General features: G+C 43.2%; 1 protein-coding gene and 1 long non-coding RNA gene across 12 annotated transcripts in view; both read right to left on the bottom strand.

Annotated features, from left to right (window-relative positions):
• The window catches only part of GPATCH2L (G-patch domain containing 2 like), a 33,521-nt gene extending 28,730 nt beyond the window's left edge, over window positions 1–4,791 (bottom strand). For 7 of the 11 annotated variants that reach the window (XR_014549017.1, XR_014549018.1, XR_014549019.1 and 4 more), the window contains exons 1-2: window positions 4,662–4,791; window positions 2,740–3,407 (exon numbers count right to left, since the gene is read on the bottom strand). Coding sequence is in view for 1 of the 11 variants with exons in the window: in XM_083617451.1 (XP_083473577.1) it covers window positions 2,740–3,398 (659 nt within the window). In the remaining 10 variants the exon portion in view is untranslated. Of the gene's footprint in view, window positions 1–2,739; window positions 3,408–4,317 lie in introns of all 11 variants that reach the window. The other 4 variants (XR_014549023.1, XR_014549024.1, XR_014549025.1 and 1 more) reach the window with 2 other exon arrangements.
• LOC310766653 overlaps window positions 1–19,494 on the bottom strand; it is a 331,293-nt gene that overhangs the window by 299,854 nt on the left and 11,945 nt on the right. The gene's annotated exons all lie outside the window — the stretch shown is intronic.

Below are 19,494 nucleotides of genomic sequence, written 5' to 3'. Positions count from 1 at the left end.
GGAACACACTCAACAGGAAGCAAAACATGTTCTGCTTCAAAGGCAAAGTTCACAAACCTAAACACCTACTTCTGGGTTTGCAGGGTTCTTAATCCAAGTTGTTCATAAACTAAGCTGTTCTTAAACCAAGGTACCACTATACACTTATTTGCAAGGCTGCATGCAGCCATGAACTTCACTGGGTTACTTGCACAAGTTACTGTGTATATAATCCGCCTTTCAGGATTGTTGTTAAGTTAAACTTTCATTTTGGCCTATTTTAATGAAGCGTGGAATACAAATACAATAACAAAAGATGACTGGTGCATTTTGTTACAGAAGTGGGTCCAACTGCAACTATGTGGAGATCTCTGGATGCCAGATTGGCAAATGACTTCTCCATCTGGCTGACTCCCAACTTTCTTAAGCAGGTAAGCAGAAATGCTTTATTAAGTGCATTTATATCCCACCTTTTTCTCCAAGGAGTACATGGTTCACCCCATCCTCAGAATCCTTACAATGATCTCGCGAGGAGGGTTAAGAGGCTATAACTGGCCCAAGGTCACCCAGTGAGCTTCATGACTGAGTGGGGATTTGAACCCTGATCTCCAAGGTTCTATTCTGACACTCTTAACCACTATAGTCTGAGCTATAAGAAATACCACTCCAAATTTGCATCATCATTTGTAATATATCCAGGAAATGCAAATGTATTACACACAGGAATGGGGAACATAATGCCTGACATCAGCTCAATACCAGTCTTTTGTTAAAGAGGCTTCCTAGAGCACTTCTACTATGGAGCAGCTATATAAAATTTAAGTAGGTAAATAAATACAGTATAGGGAAAGCAAAATGTCACTTAAGAGAAGGATCTGAAATATTTTCCTTGAAACTTTTATTTGTTTTATTCTGCATTGTTTTATTCGATGTTTTAATATGCTGAAAAGCGCTTCGAGATTTTTTTCTTTCAAATATAAAGCGGTATAGAAATGAGTAACAACAATAGTAAATTACACATAAACCCCACAAAAAAATGGCACCTAGACATTCTGTGGCTGCAACCACAACCTAGGTTTAAGGTGCCATTTGGTAATTAGCTTATATATATGGATTTCTAACACTTGACAGTGTTGGGGAATCTTCGAACCAAGGCCTTCTTGTTTGGGCATGTTGTCAGGAGTTCGTATTGTATTTCTTTTACATTTTATATATAACACTCTGTTTTAGAAGCACCATCACCTACTCCAAATTCCCAAGGTACGGTGGCGGAACTAAACTAAACTAATAAATCACTAGATGGTTGTTACAGTCTACAGAATTATATATCTTACTGTAGCTTCAGCCCAAAGGTTCATGCAAGGAAACCAGAGTTTCTTCAACCTGCACACCGATGGCAAAGCACACTATCCTTTAGTATAGGCCTTGCAGTCCAGTAAGCACTGATTAATGACCTCCAGTTACAATGGAGGCTACTTACTTTAACCACAAAATAATGAATGCTATTGATCCGACAAGCTACTGCTATAGAGTGTTATTGATCATCCAATCTTTTGTTAAAATGGCCCTCATTTAGCAATTGCACTGTTGCAAACACCTGGAGCAAAGCATGCCTATAATTAAATAGCCTGGAAGAGTTAAATTGAGAGGTGATGGACAGATCTCAGCTCTCCCCCATTTAGTTCTGCTCCTGAGCTATTGTTTGTGTCAGGAAGGATATTGATTTTCTATAAAAATAAGAAAACAAGAGGCACAGAGGGGGTGCAGAAGGTCAGGCTGGGCTAAAGGAGGTGGGGGAGGCTGACACTCTGTCTCTGTCACTTGCCTTCTAGGAGTAGGGATTCCCCCCCCCCCCCCCGCAACCTCTAATACATTAGCTCAACCGGGCTCTCAAGAGCTACTTCAGGCTATCACCAAACAAACTGCCCGTCAAAGGAGAAAATAAGTGAACAACAAAGAGGGAAACAAGTGGGTGGTCTGATAAGTCTAGTATTTAACAAGCCATGGAATGCAGCAACTAAGGTGGTGATTCAGCATGGTGTTTTAGTTAGAATCAAGCACTACAAAGAAAAATCTAATTAGCGTTACCAAAAGGAAGTTAAGATATACTCAGCAAGTCTAAAAGACCTGAATCAATTTTGTTAGCCCTACTAATAGAAGTACAAATTTATTGTTCCTATGAACATTGGTTGGCTACAATTTTACTATTGTCCCTCCAAAACATGCCTGTGTCTGCCTTACAAATGGCAACAAAAGCATTTGACAGCACAAAGCTTTGAACTGCAATCCTAAACATCTTCTAGAAAGTAGGTTCCATTGAACACAGTGGAACTTACTTCTGAGTATATAAGCACAGGATTGTGATATAAATTAATGCAAGAACTCAGCTAATGTCCTGCCTGGAAAGAACACAATTGCTACTAAAAAAAAAATCAAAACATTAAAGGCTCCATTTCTACACTGGTTCTATTTCTTGTGAGGTTGTGGACGGGTTTTAAAGCAGAGGTGTGATGGTCATTTGTCTTGGTTGCTTTAGTTGACATTCCTACACTGCAGGGGGTTGGACTAGATGACCCTTGGAGTCCCTTTCTATTATTCACAACTCTACTGCAATCATCAGCATGTACCATTAATTTGTATGCCCTTTCTTTGTAAGATTTTGCTCCAAGTAGTTCACAGCTTGTCAAATGAAATACAGTATGTTATAGCAATATGCACTACACAGCTACATGATACAAAAGAAAGGCCTAGACATCTCACCATTCTGACATGTTTTCATCAGAGCCTTGTTTCTGTTCATCTGCTTCACATTCCATCCTCTCATTTCTTCCCCCTTTGTTGAGGAAGGCTCTCGTCTCTGCTGACTCACAAAGTCCTCGGCTTGATGATGTCCAAGGAGCATTCTCCTTCCAACGTGACAAGCGCTGCTTCTTAGCAGATTTGAACCTGCAACCCTTCTCATAACTCCATTCAGATACTCTGAGTTTTTGCTGGAGGCTAGCAGCCACCTCTGAAGTCACACGCTTAACTTTTCGACGGCGCCTTAGTGGCCGGCAAGGTGCATTCTCAGTGAATGAGTCTGACTCGTGCCACGAGTGCTGCTTACTTCTCAGAGTTGCACTGAGCGTTGGATGGCGTTTGGCTACTGCCATGTCATCTGAGTCACTGAAGTTAGCAGTCAGCACTTCCCGGCAGTCCTCAACAACTTCATCCAGGCTGGATTCAGATGCTCCACTGTAGCAACAAGCATGCTCTGCTTGGTGTGTTAGGTCTGAACGGCGTTTGCGTCCCCGCCTTTTGCGAAGCTGCCGTCGCTGCTGCCTTGGGCTAAGAGTCATTTCTTCCCACAGCTCATCCAGCTTGTTCTGTTCAGAAGTCTGCTCAAGGGCTGAGGCCAAATCATGCACCAATTCATCCATGGGCAATGTCTGCCAAAATAAAAGTAAACAATTAGAACTAGCCGTCATGTTATAACATAAAATTCACATCATGTACATTCAGCCTAGTAACCAATGCACATCTACCAAAAACTGTTTTTGATTATATACCACAATTGTGGCTTGCCTTTTTAAAAATGCTTCACCTTTCCAGCTAAAGGTACTGAAGTGTACTTTGCCTCATGCACACACCAAGACTACTTTTCTACTTAAGAAAACATGGGGAAAGAAAACTAACCCCAAAAACAACACACAGGAAAGAAAAGCTCTGTTCTATCTCTCCAAGACAAGTAGGAACTACGGCCCAAGGAGCCTTACGAAACCATTTCGGCTATATGTACGAGTAACCTGGATGAAGTACTGTACACAACAAGAGTTATCACATCTCAGTCTAATATATCCTATGGGTTCGCTACAAGAATAAGTGAAGTGAAACCATGTTCACCACCCTAAGCTGCTTTGAGGAAGTGTGTGGTGGGATTGTGATCCCATCTGGCACCCTGTAGTCTTTAGAACCATTTCTATCACTACATGTACGTGACCATCCATAAAGCATACCACATACATTATCAAAAAAGAGAAGGCTAGCAAACCTGTTACAAGGGACAAGTCAAGAAATAATTTTCGGTTTGCAACGCTGCTCCTAACTTGCCTAATAAGACACCTCCTTGCTCTTACATCCATTTCACCCGGCCTGCCACTTTGCATTAGCGTTTGGTGAGAGAATGGAAACAGGAGAGGCTATTCCTTTTTCCTAACCCTCATTCTTATCCCAACTGCTGCCTGAACCCTAACAGGCAGGCAGCCCCAGGTTCGCTCCCTAGCAAGGACACCTGCCTGAAACCCAGGACGATGGCCGCTGACAGCCAATGCAGGCAACACCAGCTACTTCCCTGCTTACCTTCTCCTTCAGAAGCTGCCTCCCCCTTCAGCAGGATGGCACCGAATACCAGCGAATGGCGAGCAACAATAGGGAAGGGGCCTATTGTCCTCGTGTCTCTGCCTGCGTCGACGGGACGGCGAGATGGGCGGACTCGACCGGAGCCCAACAGTCTTCCCTGCGCGGCGGCCGCCTCCGTAAACAACCACCGCACCCCGCCCGCCTGCTCGGGCTGCCTCCCCTGGAGCACCAAGGGCCTCTTCGCTCTAACCAGCCCGGCCGGCCTCCCCCCCCTCCCTTGCCCGTTTCCGCAGCTCGGCCTCGCCTTCCGGAGACTTCGCCCCCGGCCCCTTCCGACGGCTTACCCGGCTCCCGCGACGGCCTCTCAGGCCTCATCCACCCCTCACCACAGCCGCCTCTTCCGTAGGCCTCTCCAACTCGGCGCCGAGTCCGTTCCACACGCCACTTCCGGTTCTCGGAGCGGGGACCTGCGGGCGAACGGGTGGGGGTCGAAACGTCACTTCCTTCCCTTGCAGAAGGGGTGACGTCACGCCCCTGACCGGCTGCGTCTCTCTCTCTTGCTCTCTCTCGGACGCCGCAATGCCTCGGCTGAGGCGGGAGGAGGAGGGGACGGCGCTGAGCGGGTTTCCTCGTCTTCCCCACTTGCCCGTCATGTCCAGACATCCTTGGGGTGGCTTCCGCGGGGAGCTGGAAAGCGGCATCCCAGCCCAGCAGCATCCCCCTGTGAGAGAGGTGGGGCTCTGTCCTTCTCGAGAAGGGCTTATGCACTCCCAGCAACTGCGTGTTGGGTCCCAAGGACAAAACACGCCACCCGCGTGTCCAGATCGGTGGCGAGGTGGAAAGCATTTTTGGTCCTCCCCGAGGCTTTATTTTCCCGTCTGATGAAAAGGACGAAAGCTTGTGCCATAATAAGTTTTAAGATGCCACGAGGTTCTCGTTTTTGCTCCTTCAGACTACGTTAGTAAAGAGAGAGGCAAACGTCGTATTTTACGCGCTTGCCTCTTTTGCAATTCAGAAGGTACGCGTGTATTTTGTGCTTAGATGTCCTATGCAAAGTGAGCATCAGCCCAAGCGGTCCCTTTTTGTCTTTGTTCCATTTATATTGTGTTTTTCCTCCTCATGGATACTCAGATCTGGGTACAGAGCAGACTTCTATGCAGGCACTGACTAGACCTGCTTGACTGCAAAAAAAATTAATTGTTCCGTACATCTGCTGCCAGAAGTCAGAACATCAGGACTCTGGTTCTTTCACTTTAGATTTTGTTTCCAGCGCAGACTATTGCATTCAGTCAGGCTCTTGTCTTTTCCACCTATGTAGAATAAGTTGGTATTGTTCTTTATGTGGGGCTTTATATATTTAACGAATCCCCATTCAGTTATGGAGCTCCTTGAGTGACCTTGGGCAAGTTACCCTCAGTCTAACATATACCACAGAGCTGTTTTGAGAATAATGGGGGGGGGGTGTACATCACCTTGGATTCAGTAGAGAAAAGGCATTAATAAAGAAGTTACCCCACGCATTCAGCACAAACTTTAAGTTTAGAATGGTGAGTTTAGTCTACACAATTATGAGAAGATTGGAATTGATGTAGAGCAGAGTATAATAACATGGGGGCAGTGAAAACAATCACGTCTTGGAACAGGTGAGGGATACCACACTTCCTCCCCCACTGTAGAACTGCACTCTTAGCCAGCATGACTGTACGAAAAGATGGTGGGAAGTCAGCCTTGTGTTTAATGAGTCACCTACTAACCATTGGCAATAAGGAATTCCATGCAGGCAAGTGAGTGCACTAGCATGGGGTGGGGACAGCCCGCTTGCCAAAGAGGAAGGGAAAGACATTCCTTATTGGCCTGCATGGAAATGCAACAGGCTGCTCAAGGATTTTGGACTGCAGCTCCCATCATGCTTGATCATTACCCATTTGGACTGGCGTTGTAGTCTGAAATATCAAAAAGGCGCTAGATGGGTGATGGCTGCATTAGAATGCCCCGAGTTGTGAAGCAGTTTATCACTTTATTTGGTGGTATTCACATGGAATTGGTGAACTGGATACACTTTTATTTATTTTTAATTATTTTTTGTAACAAATTTAACAAAGAAAGAAAATGTGACAGCCTGGGCAAAAACCAATCAGCTCCCATTAGCAATACAGTAACCATTAACAATTTACATAAAATTGATATAAGCCTTCCAAAATGTCCAGATAGGTATCCACACAAAATTGGAATTTGTATAAAATATGTTCAAATGTAGCAAGGGCAATGAGGTACTCAAACCATACAGTGGTGGCAACTATAAGGGCTCACAAAATCCACTTTTGTTGTCCTGCTGTTAATCCCCATACTACAGGAATATAATGTTAAAACACATGAACCGTGAACATCTGCAAATATCAAGGATACAAAATGGATATGGACGACTTTAGACAAATATATATATATTATAATCACATAAAAACTATAGACTTTTTATTATGGAATTGTCTTAGAAGGTGAGAATGACCCTATTATCCAGGGTGCACGTCAAAGCTGTTTCTCGTGGAGTGATTTCCATATAAGTGACTAATCTCATGCCCAATCCCTTCATAGAACCATAGAAATCCTCCGACCACATTGTAATAAGAATGGCTAAATATGACATTTGCTTCCTGACAATTCAGTGAAGGCAGCACTCTTTCCAGAGAGCTATCTGACGTTTAGAAGACACTTGAAGGCAGCCCTGTTTAGGGAAGTTTTTAATGTTTGATGTTTTATTCTGTTTTTAATCTGTTTGGAGCCGCCCAGAGTGGCTGGGGAAACTCTGCCGGATGGGCGGGGTACAAATAATAAATGATGATGATGATTAGGTTGTGAGGAACAAACTAAATACTCGGTGCCCCAATCCTACCTGCTCTTTGGTCCAGGAATAATAACATCAGGACTGTGATTCTGGGACCTGAATCCGTGCATTTGCACAAGGGTAGCTACTAACATTCTTGTACTAATGGCAGTAACCTGTGCTTGCCCACCACATACGCAGCTATGGCACCTCTAACTTATGCAATACCTTATTGACCCTTCTGGACTACAGGAACTACCCCTTATGTGGCTATTGGTTCTGCCCTCTTTTGCAGGGCATATCTGCCATGCGTCAGGCCCTTGCTTATGTTGCTATAGCTAAAACCAATCTACTGAATTTCACCCCCACGCTGCATATTTCCACATGGACCCATTTAGCAACATCATGTTGGGGAACCATATTGTGTGTAGAAATCAAGTCAAGTGACCTACAGTACATCTATGCCTCTAACCTTCAGTTCACCTGCCTGATTTACTAGTGTATACAGTGTCTTGCCACAGTTTATGAAGTTCTTATTTATGAAAATACCAGTGAGTAGTTCTCTGACCTCTAGCCTTTATATGACTGAAAGTAACATTTCTCCATATTGAAGTTCTGACATTCTTGTATTGATTCACTTAAGATTTGTGCTTTGGCAGATCCTTTGTTTGGACTCTCTTTTCCTTCCTATCTTGACCTGTGCATAGAAATCATAACTTCAGTGGTCATTGTGGCCCCATATGCTCTCCCCCAGTCTGTCATATTAAGATTACACAGCTTAAATCATGGGTAAGTGAAGAAGTTATATCCACAGATTCAGATAGAAGAAGAGTTTGGATTTGATATCCTGCCTTTCACTCCCTTTAAGGAGTCTCAAAGCAGCTAACATTCTCCTTTCCCTTCCTCCCCCACAACAAACACTCTGTGAGGTGAGTGAGGCTGAGAGACTTCCAAGAAGTGTGACTGGCCCAAGGTCACACAGCAGCTGCATGTGGAGGAGCAGAGACGCGAACCCAGTTCCCCAGATTACGAGACTACCGCTCTTAACCACTACACCACACTGGCTCTCCAAATAATAATAATAGATAATGTGTGGAAGAGAGGAAATCTGGCTGAGAGGACTCATTTTTGAGGAACAGAAACGCTAACACAGGGGTAGTCAACCTTTTTATACCTACCACCCAGTAATGCTTCTTTTTTGATGGTAAACATTTCCTTACCGTCCACTAGATCTCAATGGAAGGAGAATTCAGCTTATGCCGTAGAACCCCCTACCGCCCACCTAGAATCCTGAAACGCCCACTAATGGGCAGTAGAGACCAGGATGACAAGCCCTGCTCTAACATGTTCAGAGCTTCACTTGTCCAGCCTGCTTGCATATGCAGATAAAATTAATTCTAGATAATGCATATGAGACATAGGTTACACAGGTTTCCTTGGTGACACAAATCTATCCCAGATAGCAGCATTAAGATATACCGAAGTATTTCCCAGTTTATACTTCTCCTGGGTACCATCTTTTAAAACAGGTAAAGACTGTCCTGGACTGTGTTGTGAGAAAGGCTAAGAGTTCTTCACTTCTAAAAATGGCTTCAGGTTCCAGTACCAAAGACATATTTCAGAAGCAGGTTCCTAGGCCTAGTACCACCAAATCAAACCCATTATTAGAATTAAGTATTCAAGCAAACATTTTGTATTTCAGGCTGTAAAGCAAGCTAGCCATTTAATTTGACTTGGATGAATTTATTGTGGTTCCCTGGGTGACTAGTGACCTTTAGGACAGGTAAATTCTGTTATATTGACTTGGATGCCCTTCCCCAGAGAATAATAATTACTGTTTCAGAAAATGTGTCAACATCTGGCGACTTCTCACTTTTTGAATTGGCTTTTTTTTTAAACTCCAGAAGTGCATCCTTTATCATCACTACAGTACAGTGGTACCTCGGGTTACATACGCTTCAGGTTACAGACACTTCAGGTTACAGACTCCGCTAACCCAGAAATATTACCTCGGATTAAGAACTTTACTTCAGGATGAGAACAGAAATCGTGCTCCGGCAGCGCAGCAGCAGCAGGAGGCCCCATTGGCTAAAGTGGTGCTTCAGGTTAAGAACAGTTTCAGGTTAAGAACGGACCTCCAGAACGAACCAAGTTCTTAACCCAAGGTACCACTGTATTAGGTTCTTTAGATACACTGCCAGAAAGAAAAGAAGGAACCTCAGATGTGGCCATCCCTTTGCACTTCCTCCTAAATGAAGTGCGAAGACTTCATTTAGCTTCTAATTTTCCTATGTTGCCTCAATAACACTTCTGCACTTTTGTCAGTTAGCCTTATTGCCTCCCTAACTGATTTCCTGCTTCTGATGTATTTCATATACATTTACCCAACCACTTTGAAAATGGCACACCTAATTATTACATTTATTCTTCCACTACATTCCCAGTCCTTTGCATTCATATGATTTGCCAATACTATATTACAAATGTACAAAACAGTGTCTATTTGCAATAGGTTTTTTTCCTAGTAAATATTATATGTTTTATGTACTTATTTTAAGACAGGCGCCATCTGCTTGCATCTTTCTTACCATTCAGCCCTCCTGAGCGGCGTGAGTATATTTGGACAGGCCTCGTTGGCCATAGCTAGCCTTTCTCTCAGCTAAGCTTTCCTGTGAAGGCCTAACTTTTTATTAGCAGCTCGGGTAGGGAAAATGAGCTGGTTTGCTCTGGCTAAGTGAATGTTCTGCAACCCCTGGTGCTTCTCAGCTAACCTTTCAGGGGTTAAAGAGAAAGATAGAAGGAACAAGAGACAAAGGGAGGAATAAAGTTTTTTTAAAAAATGTGCCATGAAGCTTCTTGCAGCAAAATGCAGAGAAAGTCATTTCCAACTTCTTTCATCTCTGAGATGAAGCCACTAAATAAAAGGGCAGTGCAGAACACAAGGGCTTTTAATCTGTCTCATCTCCTTCATAATAACTGCAAATTTTCCCTGGGCTCCTGGGAGTGAGCCTCTTTCCTCTGTCTTTGCCTTATCTCCCCCCTCCATATTTCACAGCCGGCTCAGCTCCCCTCACTCGGCTGCCCCCGGCCTAGTCTCTGCGAGGCCTGTGGGAGCTGCCAGCTCCTAGGGCCTCATTGTTCCCGGCTTGGGAGGAAGCTCAGAGAGGGAATTGAAGGCAAGTCAAAGGGAAACGGCATCATTGCTGCTTCATTAATGGGAGCCTTTCAGCGGCAAACATATCAGAGAGAGGTCTTTTCAGAGGCAGTAATTAGCAATTTGGAGCTTTCCCCCCTCAGGAGATGCAGCTGTGATCTAACGAGCAGGAGCAGCACTCGCCTCCTTTTACACTTCATATTTATTGTTTTTCATTTTCTCCATCTTCCTCCCATTGTCCAGACTCCTCCTCGTTACCAGATAAGGCCCTTTTATTAATCGCTCCCTTTTAATTCTTCATTAATGATAATAACTTTCTCTGGCGCATGGAGAGGAGTTAATCTTTCCTGGGTATTGAGAAGGACAGAGCTGAAAGAGAGAGAGAAGGAAGGACTGAAGACTGGACAAAGCAACAATTGCACCTCTGGCTTCTTCCTCGCCGCCTTGAAGAAGTTTCCGAAGTCTTTGGATACGGGATTGTCAGAAACGCTTCAGCTAACTGCCTAGCTAAGTTATGGATTTGATGGCCCATGCCAGGTTCTCACCTAAGGGAGAAAGCAACACTTGAAGAGAAGGAGACACTTATGGAGAACCCACAAGAATGGCCCTCAATTCAGCTGGCAATTCTAGTTGACTCCCAGGATTGATAGATACGGTGTCCTGCTGAACAAACAGTGATAAGTAGTTGTTCTTCACAGTTCATCCCTCAGTCACTAAAAAGCCTTCTAAGAGAACCACAGATGATGCAGGACTCTCTTCTGGAGTGCTTGTTCCCTGAAGCACAGTGCATCTTATTTTAGAATGCTCTTGGGATCAAGTTGGTCCTGGTTCCAAACTTGGGAAGAACCAAGATTGCTCTTGTCAAATGGCTTCAGATTGCATTGTTCCATGTATATGCTTGCTACGCCACCATTCACTAGAGGAACCTCTCTTGTCATTTATGACACTGCTTCCATTGGAAGCCCTGTGTGGAAGCTACTCTGAGCTTCTCAAATACACCCTGCCACCTCCTTCCCCTGCCTTTTAGGATCAGGAAGCAGTGAGGCAGTAAGGTTTATCGCCCATTTCAAGTGCTGCCCCTGTGATGTTCCTCTATCCAGTGGCCAGTAAGTCAAAAAGGAAAGGGGCATGTTCATTGGCCATGGTCGCCGCCAAGCCCCATGCAGGCAATAGAGAGCTTGATGGCAAAGAGGAGGCAGTAGCTGAGCAAGCGTTAGGATGGAGCTGCCGTGGGAGGGGAAAGAGAGCGGTTTGACAATCTCTTCCGAATTATAAACATATCCTCTTTAAATACATTTCTAAGGATAACATTTGTATTACGGCGTCCTGTGGTTGCTGATAGGGCCTTGCTTATCGCCTTGGTCTCTCCTCTTTTCTCTGGGCTCTGCTGGGAAAGGTTCCTATCTGGATCTGAGCTGACAATCCTCCACTAGGCAATTGTTTCAGTCCCGGGGAAAAATTAATTTCTGCCTATCGTTAATTGAGAGAATTGTGTGGAAAGCTGGGAGGGGGCTGGAGAGGGAGGGAGATCGTGTTATTAACAGTGTCCCTTTCATAACCAAATACCCTGATTTCCATCAGCGAGATGAGAGACTCATTACAGCAGGAAGGTGATTAGAGAACTTGGAAGAGCTAGCAGGCTGAGCAGCAAAAGAGTGAGGAATTTGGGAGGGGCTTCCAGCAACAGCCATTCCATCTCATGCTAGATACTCTCTTCCTCTGCCCCTAGTACCAGGTGACCCCTTTGCAGTTTCTGGCCGAGGATTCACCAACGGAACATAGGAAGCTGCCTAATAACAAGTCAAACAATCTAGCTCAGTATTGTCTACAAGACAGGCAGAAGTTCTCCAGAGTTTCAGGCAAGAGCCTTTGCCAACCTTGCCTGGAGATGCCTGGGATTGAAGCGGAGACCTTCTGCATTCAAAGCATAAGTTTTACATGAGAACTTGCGAAGAGTTTTTGTGGATCAGACCAAAGGTCCATCTAGTCTGGCATCCTGTTCTCATAGTGGTGAAGAACATAGTGATGAGCTTTCCTAGAGGAAGCTCAGAAATGGAACATGCCTGTGAGAGCAGCCCCTTCCCAGGAGGTAGAACATAGTCATTGTGGCTAGGAGCCACTGGTAGCCTTACTCTCCATGAATTTGTCTAATTCTCTTTTGAAGCCATCTAAGCTGGTGGCCACCACATCACCTTGTGGGAGCAAATTCCACAGTTTAACTATAAGCTGTGCGAGGAAGTACTTTCTTTTGTCCTTAATCTTCTTTCATTTAGCATCATTGGATGGTCTCAGGTTCTAGTGTTATGACAGAGAGAAGCTTCTCTCTATTCTCGTTCTATAAACCATACATACTCTTATAGAGCTCTAGCCTATGCCCCTTACTCTCATTTTTTCCAGATTAAAAAGCTCCAAATGTTGTAACCTTTCTTCATGAGGCATTTGTGCCAACTCATTGATTATTTTTGTTGCCCTTTTCTGAACCTCTTCTGGGTCTACAATAACTTTATTTTCAATCTCTTTCCTAATATCCCTCAGCACTGAATTCACCTTTTTCACAGCTGCCATACACTGGATTAACATCTTCACTAAGCTATCCACTCGTTCCTAGTCAGTCACCAGTTCAGACTCCATTAACTTACGAAATTAGGAATTCCCCCTCCCCATGTGTATCACTTGCTTGCATTGAATTGCATCTACCGTTTTACTGCCCATTCACCCAGCACTGAGAGATATATTTTGGAGCCCCTTGCAATTCCTTTTTTTTTTAACCACCTGGAAAAATTTGATCATCAGCAAACTTTACTATCCCAATGCTCACTCCTAACTCTAGATCATTTATGGAGAAGTTTAAAAGCACATGTCCCATTTCTGCTCCTTGGGGACTCCATTTTTTACATCCCTCCACTGTGAGTACTATTTATTCCCATTCTTTGCTTCCTGTTCCATAACCAGATACTGATGAGGGACCCTATCAAAAGCTTTTTGAAAGTCCAAGCACACAATGTCTACTGGATAACCCTTATCTATATGCTTATTTGCTTGTGATCCAATCTCTTCTAGGGGTTCCTAAGAATGAAAAACCATGTCTCCATCCCCCTGCTCCCAGGGCTGTACATTTTTAGCTTTGGCCTCACAGCTAGTGGCTATAGTAGTCAGCTTTGGCAGGGTCAGTTATGTCATCAGAGGAAGAGCAAGGTGTGGCCTGAATCCAGTTCTTTCGCATTGAGATGGTTAGGTGGTTGGGTCTGCCTGGGCTCCATCTGTGATTCATGATACTTAAAGCACTTGTGAACCTCTCTTTCATTGTTGGTGTGCATCTGTGAAAGGCAGAAATGAATTAAGTGCACCTCTGTCAGGTTTTGAAAGTGACTGAAGTCCAGGTAGGAAGGTTGGTTAATTTGCAAAAGAGTCACCGAGATATCACAAACAGGTCATTTCCTAAAGGTTTTTTTTACTTATCTTTTTTTTCTGGGAATGGATTAGGGGAGAATATAAACTGGCATTTTTATGCAGAAACACTTGCATTCATGAGCCGCACCAATCCCGCAGTAAGCACCTTTCTTGAAGTACCTGTGTATCTTAGTACTTCAGCTAAGCTGGGTTGTGTATTTGGCTGCATATCAGTGCAATAAAAGACCCAACTCATAGTTGGCAAAACCCAACTACAGCTAGTCTAACATGGTTAAATTATAATTATTTAATATATATTAAAATACTTAAATACAGTAAATCAGATATTAACATAGCATAACAGTTTGCCAGTCATCTGTGTTTTAGTACTCACTGACCAGATCTCTAAAAGGTGGGATCACATTTACTTCTTATTGAATACATGAGTACAGTATTGCTTCACATTTTCCTTATGTTTTTGTAAGTAAAATACATTGCTATTTTTTACTTCTTTTTATTTATTGATTTTTTATTTATAGTAAGTTTTTTGGTATTAATATTTTATTGAAAAGGTTTATGTTATAAAGAAAGAAAGTGGTGCAAAGAAAAATGTGTAGAAAGAAACAATATACAAATACAATATACAAAAAAAAACCTAACCCATACATTCTTAAATAAATTTGATATTATTTTCTTAATGCATATGTAAATATCAATAGCCTACTACATTTTGTATAAACTCATTCCAAATATTGTCATATTAATCCAAACAAAGCCTACGTCTGTAAGCAGTCCATTCATAAATTATATATGTTATATTGTCGATCCATTCATTAAAAGGGATCATATCTAATGGTAGCCAAGAGACTGATATTGATGAACTGGAAGAATAAAGCTATTTATAGTAAGTTAAAGAATAACACTAAGGAATAACTCAAGGTGGGTGCCAGCTTTTTTGCTAGGGCCTTGTGGAAGAGGCTGAAGAAATTATAGGAAAAAGAGAAAATGAGAGAAAGGGTGTGCCAGTTATAAGAGGAGGGTTATTTTGTTTTGTTTTTTAATGAGACTAGCCTGAGTGTGCTGAGTCTGATCCATAGAGAAGCAGGCCACTGAGTATCTGTGTGTTGTGTGAGGGGGGGGGGCCTCACATCCACAGTAATTACCGGAAGTGTTGCAATGTATTCAGCACAAAATTAACCCAGTCAAGGGGTAGAGGTGTAGGAGGGGATGGATCATGAACTAATTAAAAGAAGAATAGTAGGGAGAAGAAGGGGGAAGACAGATCCGATTTAAAACCAGCCCAACATATAGATACATAAAGAAAATTGCTTGGAAATTGAGAGAGTGGCTCATAAAAAAAAAGGGAATGAAGAAGCATCACTGGAGAACCAAGCAAGGGAAGAAGCATTGTTTTTAAAGGTGGACATATAATCCTAGAAATTCACATTAGCTGCAGAAGCAAAAACGGCAGCTTTTGCTGCCAAGGATCATGTAATAGCCTGACCCTAGTTCTGTTCCATATGAGAACAACCCTTCCTATCTAACTGAACTGTTTCCTAGGTCTCTAGCAACTCTCCCCTGCTCTGTCTTATACCCCCCCCCCAGCTTAGCTCACTGACCAAGGCTAATGGAGAAAAGGACTATGGGAATACAAGTATGTGTGTGGGAAGTGGAGATTCAGCTTCCCTCACCCATCTGCCCCTTTGGATATCAAACCCTGCCCAGGTTCTGAGATCTTCAAGGGAGACCCTTCTCTTGGTCCTGCCACCCTCTTAGTGTCAGGAGTCAGGAGTAGGTTAGCAATTAAACACCCAGTGTCAGTGAAGTTAACTCTTCATTCAAAGAAAACAAAACAGCACAGGCCTAGTGATCTCAGCAACTCTTCCTAGGAGGTGTTGCCTCAATGGGGCAGTTGCGAGGACTGAAGGTCCCCATCTTCCCACTGCTCTCTAAGGCTTCTCCCCCGGTTCCTTTCCCAGCAATCTGAGGCTCCTTTGTCTTGTCTCTATTTGCTCTATCCTCTTCATTTATCTCTGTGTTATGGGAGACCGGGGGGGGGGGGGCTGGTCACAGAGAGTGGGGAAGACTCACTGGCTTCTTCAGCAGCCTGCTTCATATCTGCCTCTTCACACACACACTCACACCCTTTGCTTCTGCGACTGAGCCTGGACTGCTCTCTGCCACAGCCTCTTTCTGCTCACTAAACCCTGTTACTTCTTCAGCTCCTGACCCCTCCTCTTCCCAGTCTGTTCTCTCTTCTCCCTCTAACTACTCATTGTTAGTCCCACCATCAGTCCTCTGGCTCTGAACCTTCTTCCCCGGGGGTTCCCCAGCTGGTGCCCCCCACTTTTCCATCCAGCCAGTCTATGACACACAGGCATGCTTGGTAGGGGTTTGGGAGAGGACCTTCTTGGTGGCTGCTCCCAGACTTTGGAACTCCCTCCCTAGAAAAGTTAGAGTGGCTCCCTCCTTGTTGTCCTTCTGTCAGTAGGTGAAGGTTTTTTGGAACTGACAGCATGTAATGAGATGGGTGGTAGCATACTGATTTTGCTGTGATTTTATGTTTTAATAGATCATAGATACTGTATTTACTCGATTCTAATGCTTACCCTTTTTGGCCAAATTACGTTGCAAAAATTATTGTGTGCATTAGATTCAATGGCACATTTACATTTGCCAGCAAATACTTTTTTTGGTTTCAAGGTTCTGAAATTTGAGGGGCACACTAGATTTGATGGTGTATTAGACTTGAGTAAATATAGTAGATAGTTTTAATTCTATTCATATTTATTTTATTTTACTTGATTCCCCCTATATTTTTTAGTTGTTCTTAGTTTATCTGTAAGCCACCTTCGTGGCAATATATGTCCTGGTGTAAAATCCAAAAAAAAGCCCAGCAACTTCAATCCTAAAAAAAGCTCAACTATTTTGGGGGTAAACTTCAATCCTTAAAAAAACTCAACAACCTTGGTCGGCCCTCACACATGTTCACTTCATCAAATCTGGCCCTCTTTGAAAAAAGTTTGGGCACCCCTGCACTATGCCATGGTTTGGCTCAGCATGAGGTGCCAAACAGGCCAGTTTTAGTTTAGTTCAGTTAATTTCTATCCAGCTCCTAATAAATCTGAATACAGCTAAATCATGAGCTATGGCTTAGCTCAATGAGAGGGTCTAGCATAACAAACAGGAAGAGTGAAGTGTCCACAGTCACTGGGAGCCCATATAAATTTAGTTTGACCCCGTTGCAGAGATCAGGAATATGGCTGAAGATCAGAGTTAGGTGAATCTGTCAATTTTTGTTTCTCTTCATTTCTCATTTTCCAGTCTAGACATTTCCACATCCGAAAAGAAGTCCTTATGAAAATTCTCCAGCATTTTCATATGAATTTCTCCCAATATACACTTTTTGGTGTGCAATTTTACACAATAAGGACATATTTGCAAAACATATTTCTGTTGTTGTTGTTGTTACATATGCTGCCCATCTGACTGAGTTGCCCCAGCCACTCTAGGTGGCTCCCAACAAAATATTAAAAACACAATAAAGCATCAACCATTAAAAACTTCCCTGAACCGGGCTGCATTCGGATGTCTTCTAAAAGTCAAATAGCTGTTTACCTGTTTGACATCTGAGGGAGGACATTCCACAGGGTGGGCATTTGTGTATGCAAAGCATTTGTGTATGTTATTTTTACCAGTATATATGCACATTTATGCACTCTGCACTATTTTATGCATTTTTATGCATTACTTGACTGGAAAATTGCATTGCAAAATTCAGAAAAGTGTGAATTTTAAAGGATGACTGCTTTCGTTCACATATTTTTCAGAAAGTGTGAATTAGGTAGATAGGTTTGCTTTTAGATGCAAACTGAATCAAATATCTCCCCCAGCCCTATGAAGACCCTAATATTCCCTACTCTTCTGCATTTCTCCCCTATGAGTGAACTCGGTGGGATTTACTTCTGTGTAAATATGCATAGGCTTTGGTTGTAACAGTGAAATACAATGGTAAAGCACCCAGGGTTAGGCTTTCGCTAAGAACCCGCTTGGTTTTGCAAATGCCTCAGTGAAACCTTCCATAACAAGGCAGAATGGGAAAACAGAGAGAGAGAGAGAGAGAGAGAGAGACCGTGAGGGAGAATCTTCAAAACATGAAATACAAAGGAAAGAAAGTGTGGAATGGAGTAGACACAAATTAGACAGAGATGGAGATACAGGGAGGGATAGGAAGCATGGGAGATGGGAGGGGGCAAAGTCCGAGGCACTTTGTTAGCAGGTTCAGAACAATCTCCATTCTCTAGAGCACTTTCTGTTTAAAAAAAATAAAAAAGGAATGATGGAGAAGGGGAGAGAGTCAGACAAGTTTAATGATGTGTGTTCAAAGCTCAGATTGGAAAAATGACAGAGAAAAGCAGCCTGTTTCGGCTCTAATAAATTGTTCTTTGCTGTAAGAGGCGCCTGTCGCGGCATTAATACAGGCCCCTAATACACGGGTCAGGGTTAAGTAATTTTCTCCGGCAACTTAAGCGAATAATGAAGCTGGCAGCGGCTGGTGGTGCAGTGGGAGAGATGGCCCAGACCGCCGGCACTTTGTCTTCATTTATTATGCCAGCTCTCATGATTTGGGTACCGGCTGCGGCGACGGGAAGCCTCCACCGAGGAGATATCGCTTCATTTCGGCAAGGTAATGAAAGCCGAGATGGGGGGAGGATAAACCAATTTGCTGGCTGACATGGGAAGGAGTGATTTGCGAACCTGGGAGAGGGAGGGGTGGTGTCCAAGGAAGAGGAAGCACAAGGCTGAGCCCAGGGAGGGGGCTCCAGGCTGTTCCTGAGGCTGTGGCACTGGAGATATGCAAGGGACGTGGGCCTAAGAAGGGGCAGAGTAGCAGCAGCAGGAGTCTATCTGGGCATGAGTTGAGCCAAACCGTAGGATATGGTCTGTAGGCACATGATGCAGAAACCTTGCTGAACCTAAACAGATCTCCATTTGGTCTGAGAGCTACCCAAGAACTCTGAGGTACTACCATGGAACTCTGAGGTTTCACAGGACATCAATGGAAAAGGACAGGAGAAAGTGACCGTTTTCCATGTCAGAGCTTGGCCTGGAACACATGGAATGATAAATAATAGTGTCTCTGAGCATTTGCCAAGTGCATCCCTTTCCCTACAGAATCCTCTTAACCCACAGCTCAGAGATCAGGGCAGGGGATTTTCATCTTAAAGGGGTATCTTAAATAGGTATTTTGTTGTTGTTTACTTCCCTCCAAAAGATGAAACATTGCTTTTCTGGAATTAGATGGAAATGGAATTAAAATGATAAATTTACACAGCTTTTAATACAGCACTGTATTATCCAGCAATGCCCTTCCTCAATCCCAATATCCTCCTATATTTACTCAAAAATGAGTATCTTTTAAGATCCCTGCAACATTAATTAAATGTTTCCTTCGTGCAGGATTTATGTTTTTTATTGCTCGTTTCTCAGCATATCTTGATGATTAGTCATGAATTGGCCTTTAATTAATCAGCTTCTTTCCTGCACGATTGTGAGTTTCCTTTAATTATTTTCCCCTTTTAAGTTTTCTAATAAAATGGTGCTATTTTGCCATTTAAAAAATGAAAAGAAAAACATAATGGAGAGAAATCAGTATACTTAAGGAACAAATACTGACTAATTAAGAAGCAACTCGCTACTAATCTCCCTGCTACACTAATCAGGAAGCAATAAAATGGGATGTACATGCGAACAGGAATCTTTAATTAAAGTCACAGAAACCTGGGAAGCCTCCTTAGTGCTTTGCCAGTTC

This window comes from Podarcis filfolensis, assembly GCF_964270895.1.
Source record: "Podarcis filfolensis genome assembly, chromosome: 1".
NCBI lineage: Eukaryota > Metazoa > Chordata > Lepidosauria > Squamata > Lacertidae > Podarcis > Podarcis filfolensis.
This window is presented reverse-complemented; position numbering and strand designations above follow the sequence as displayed.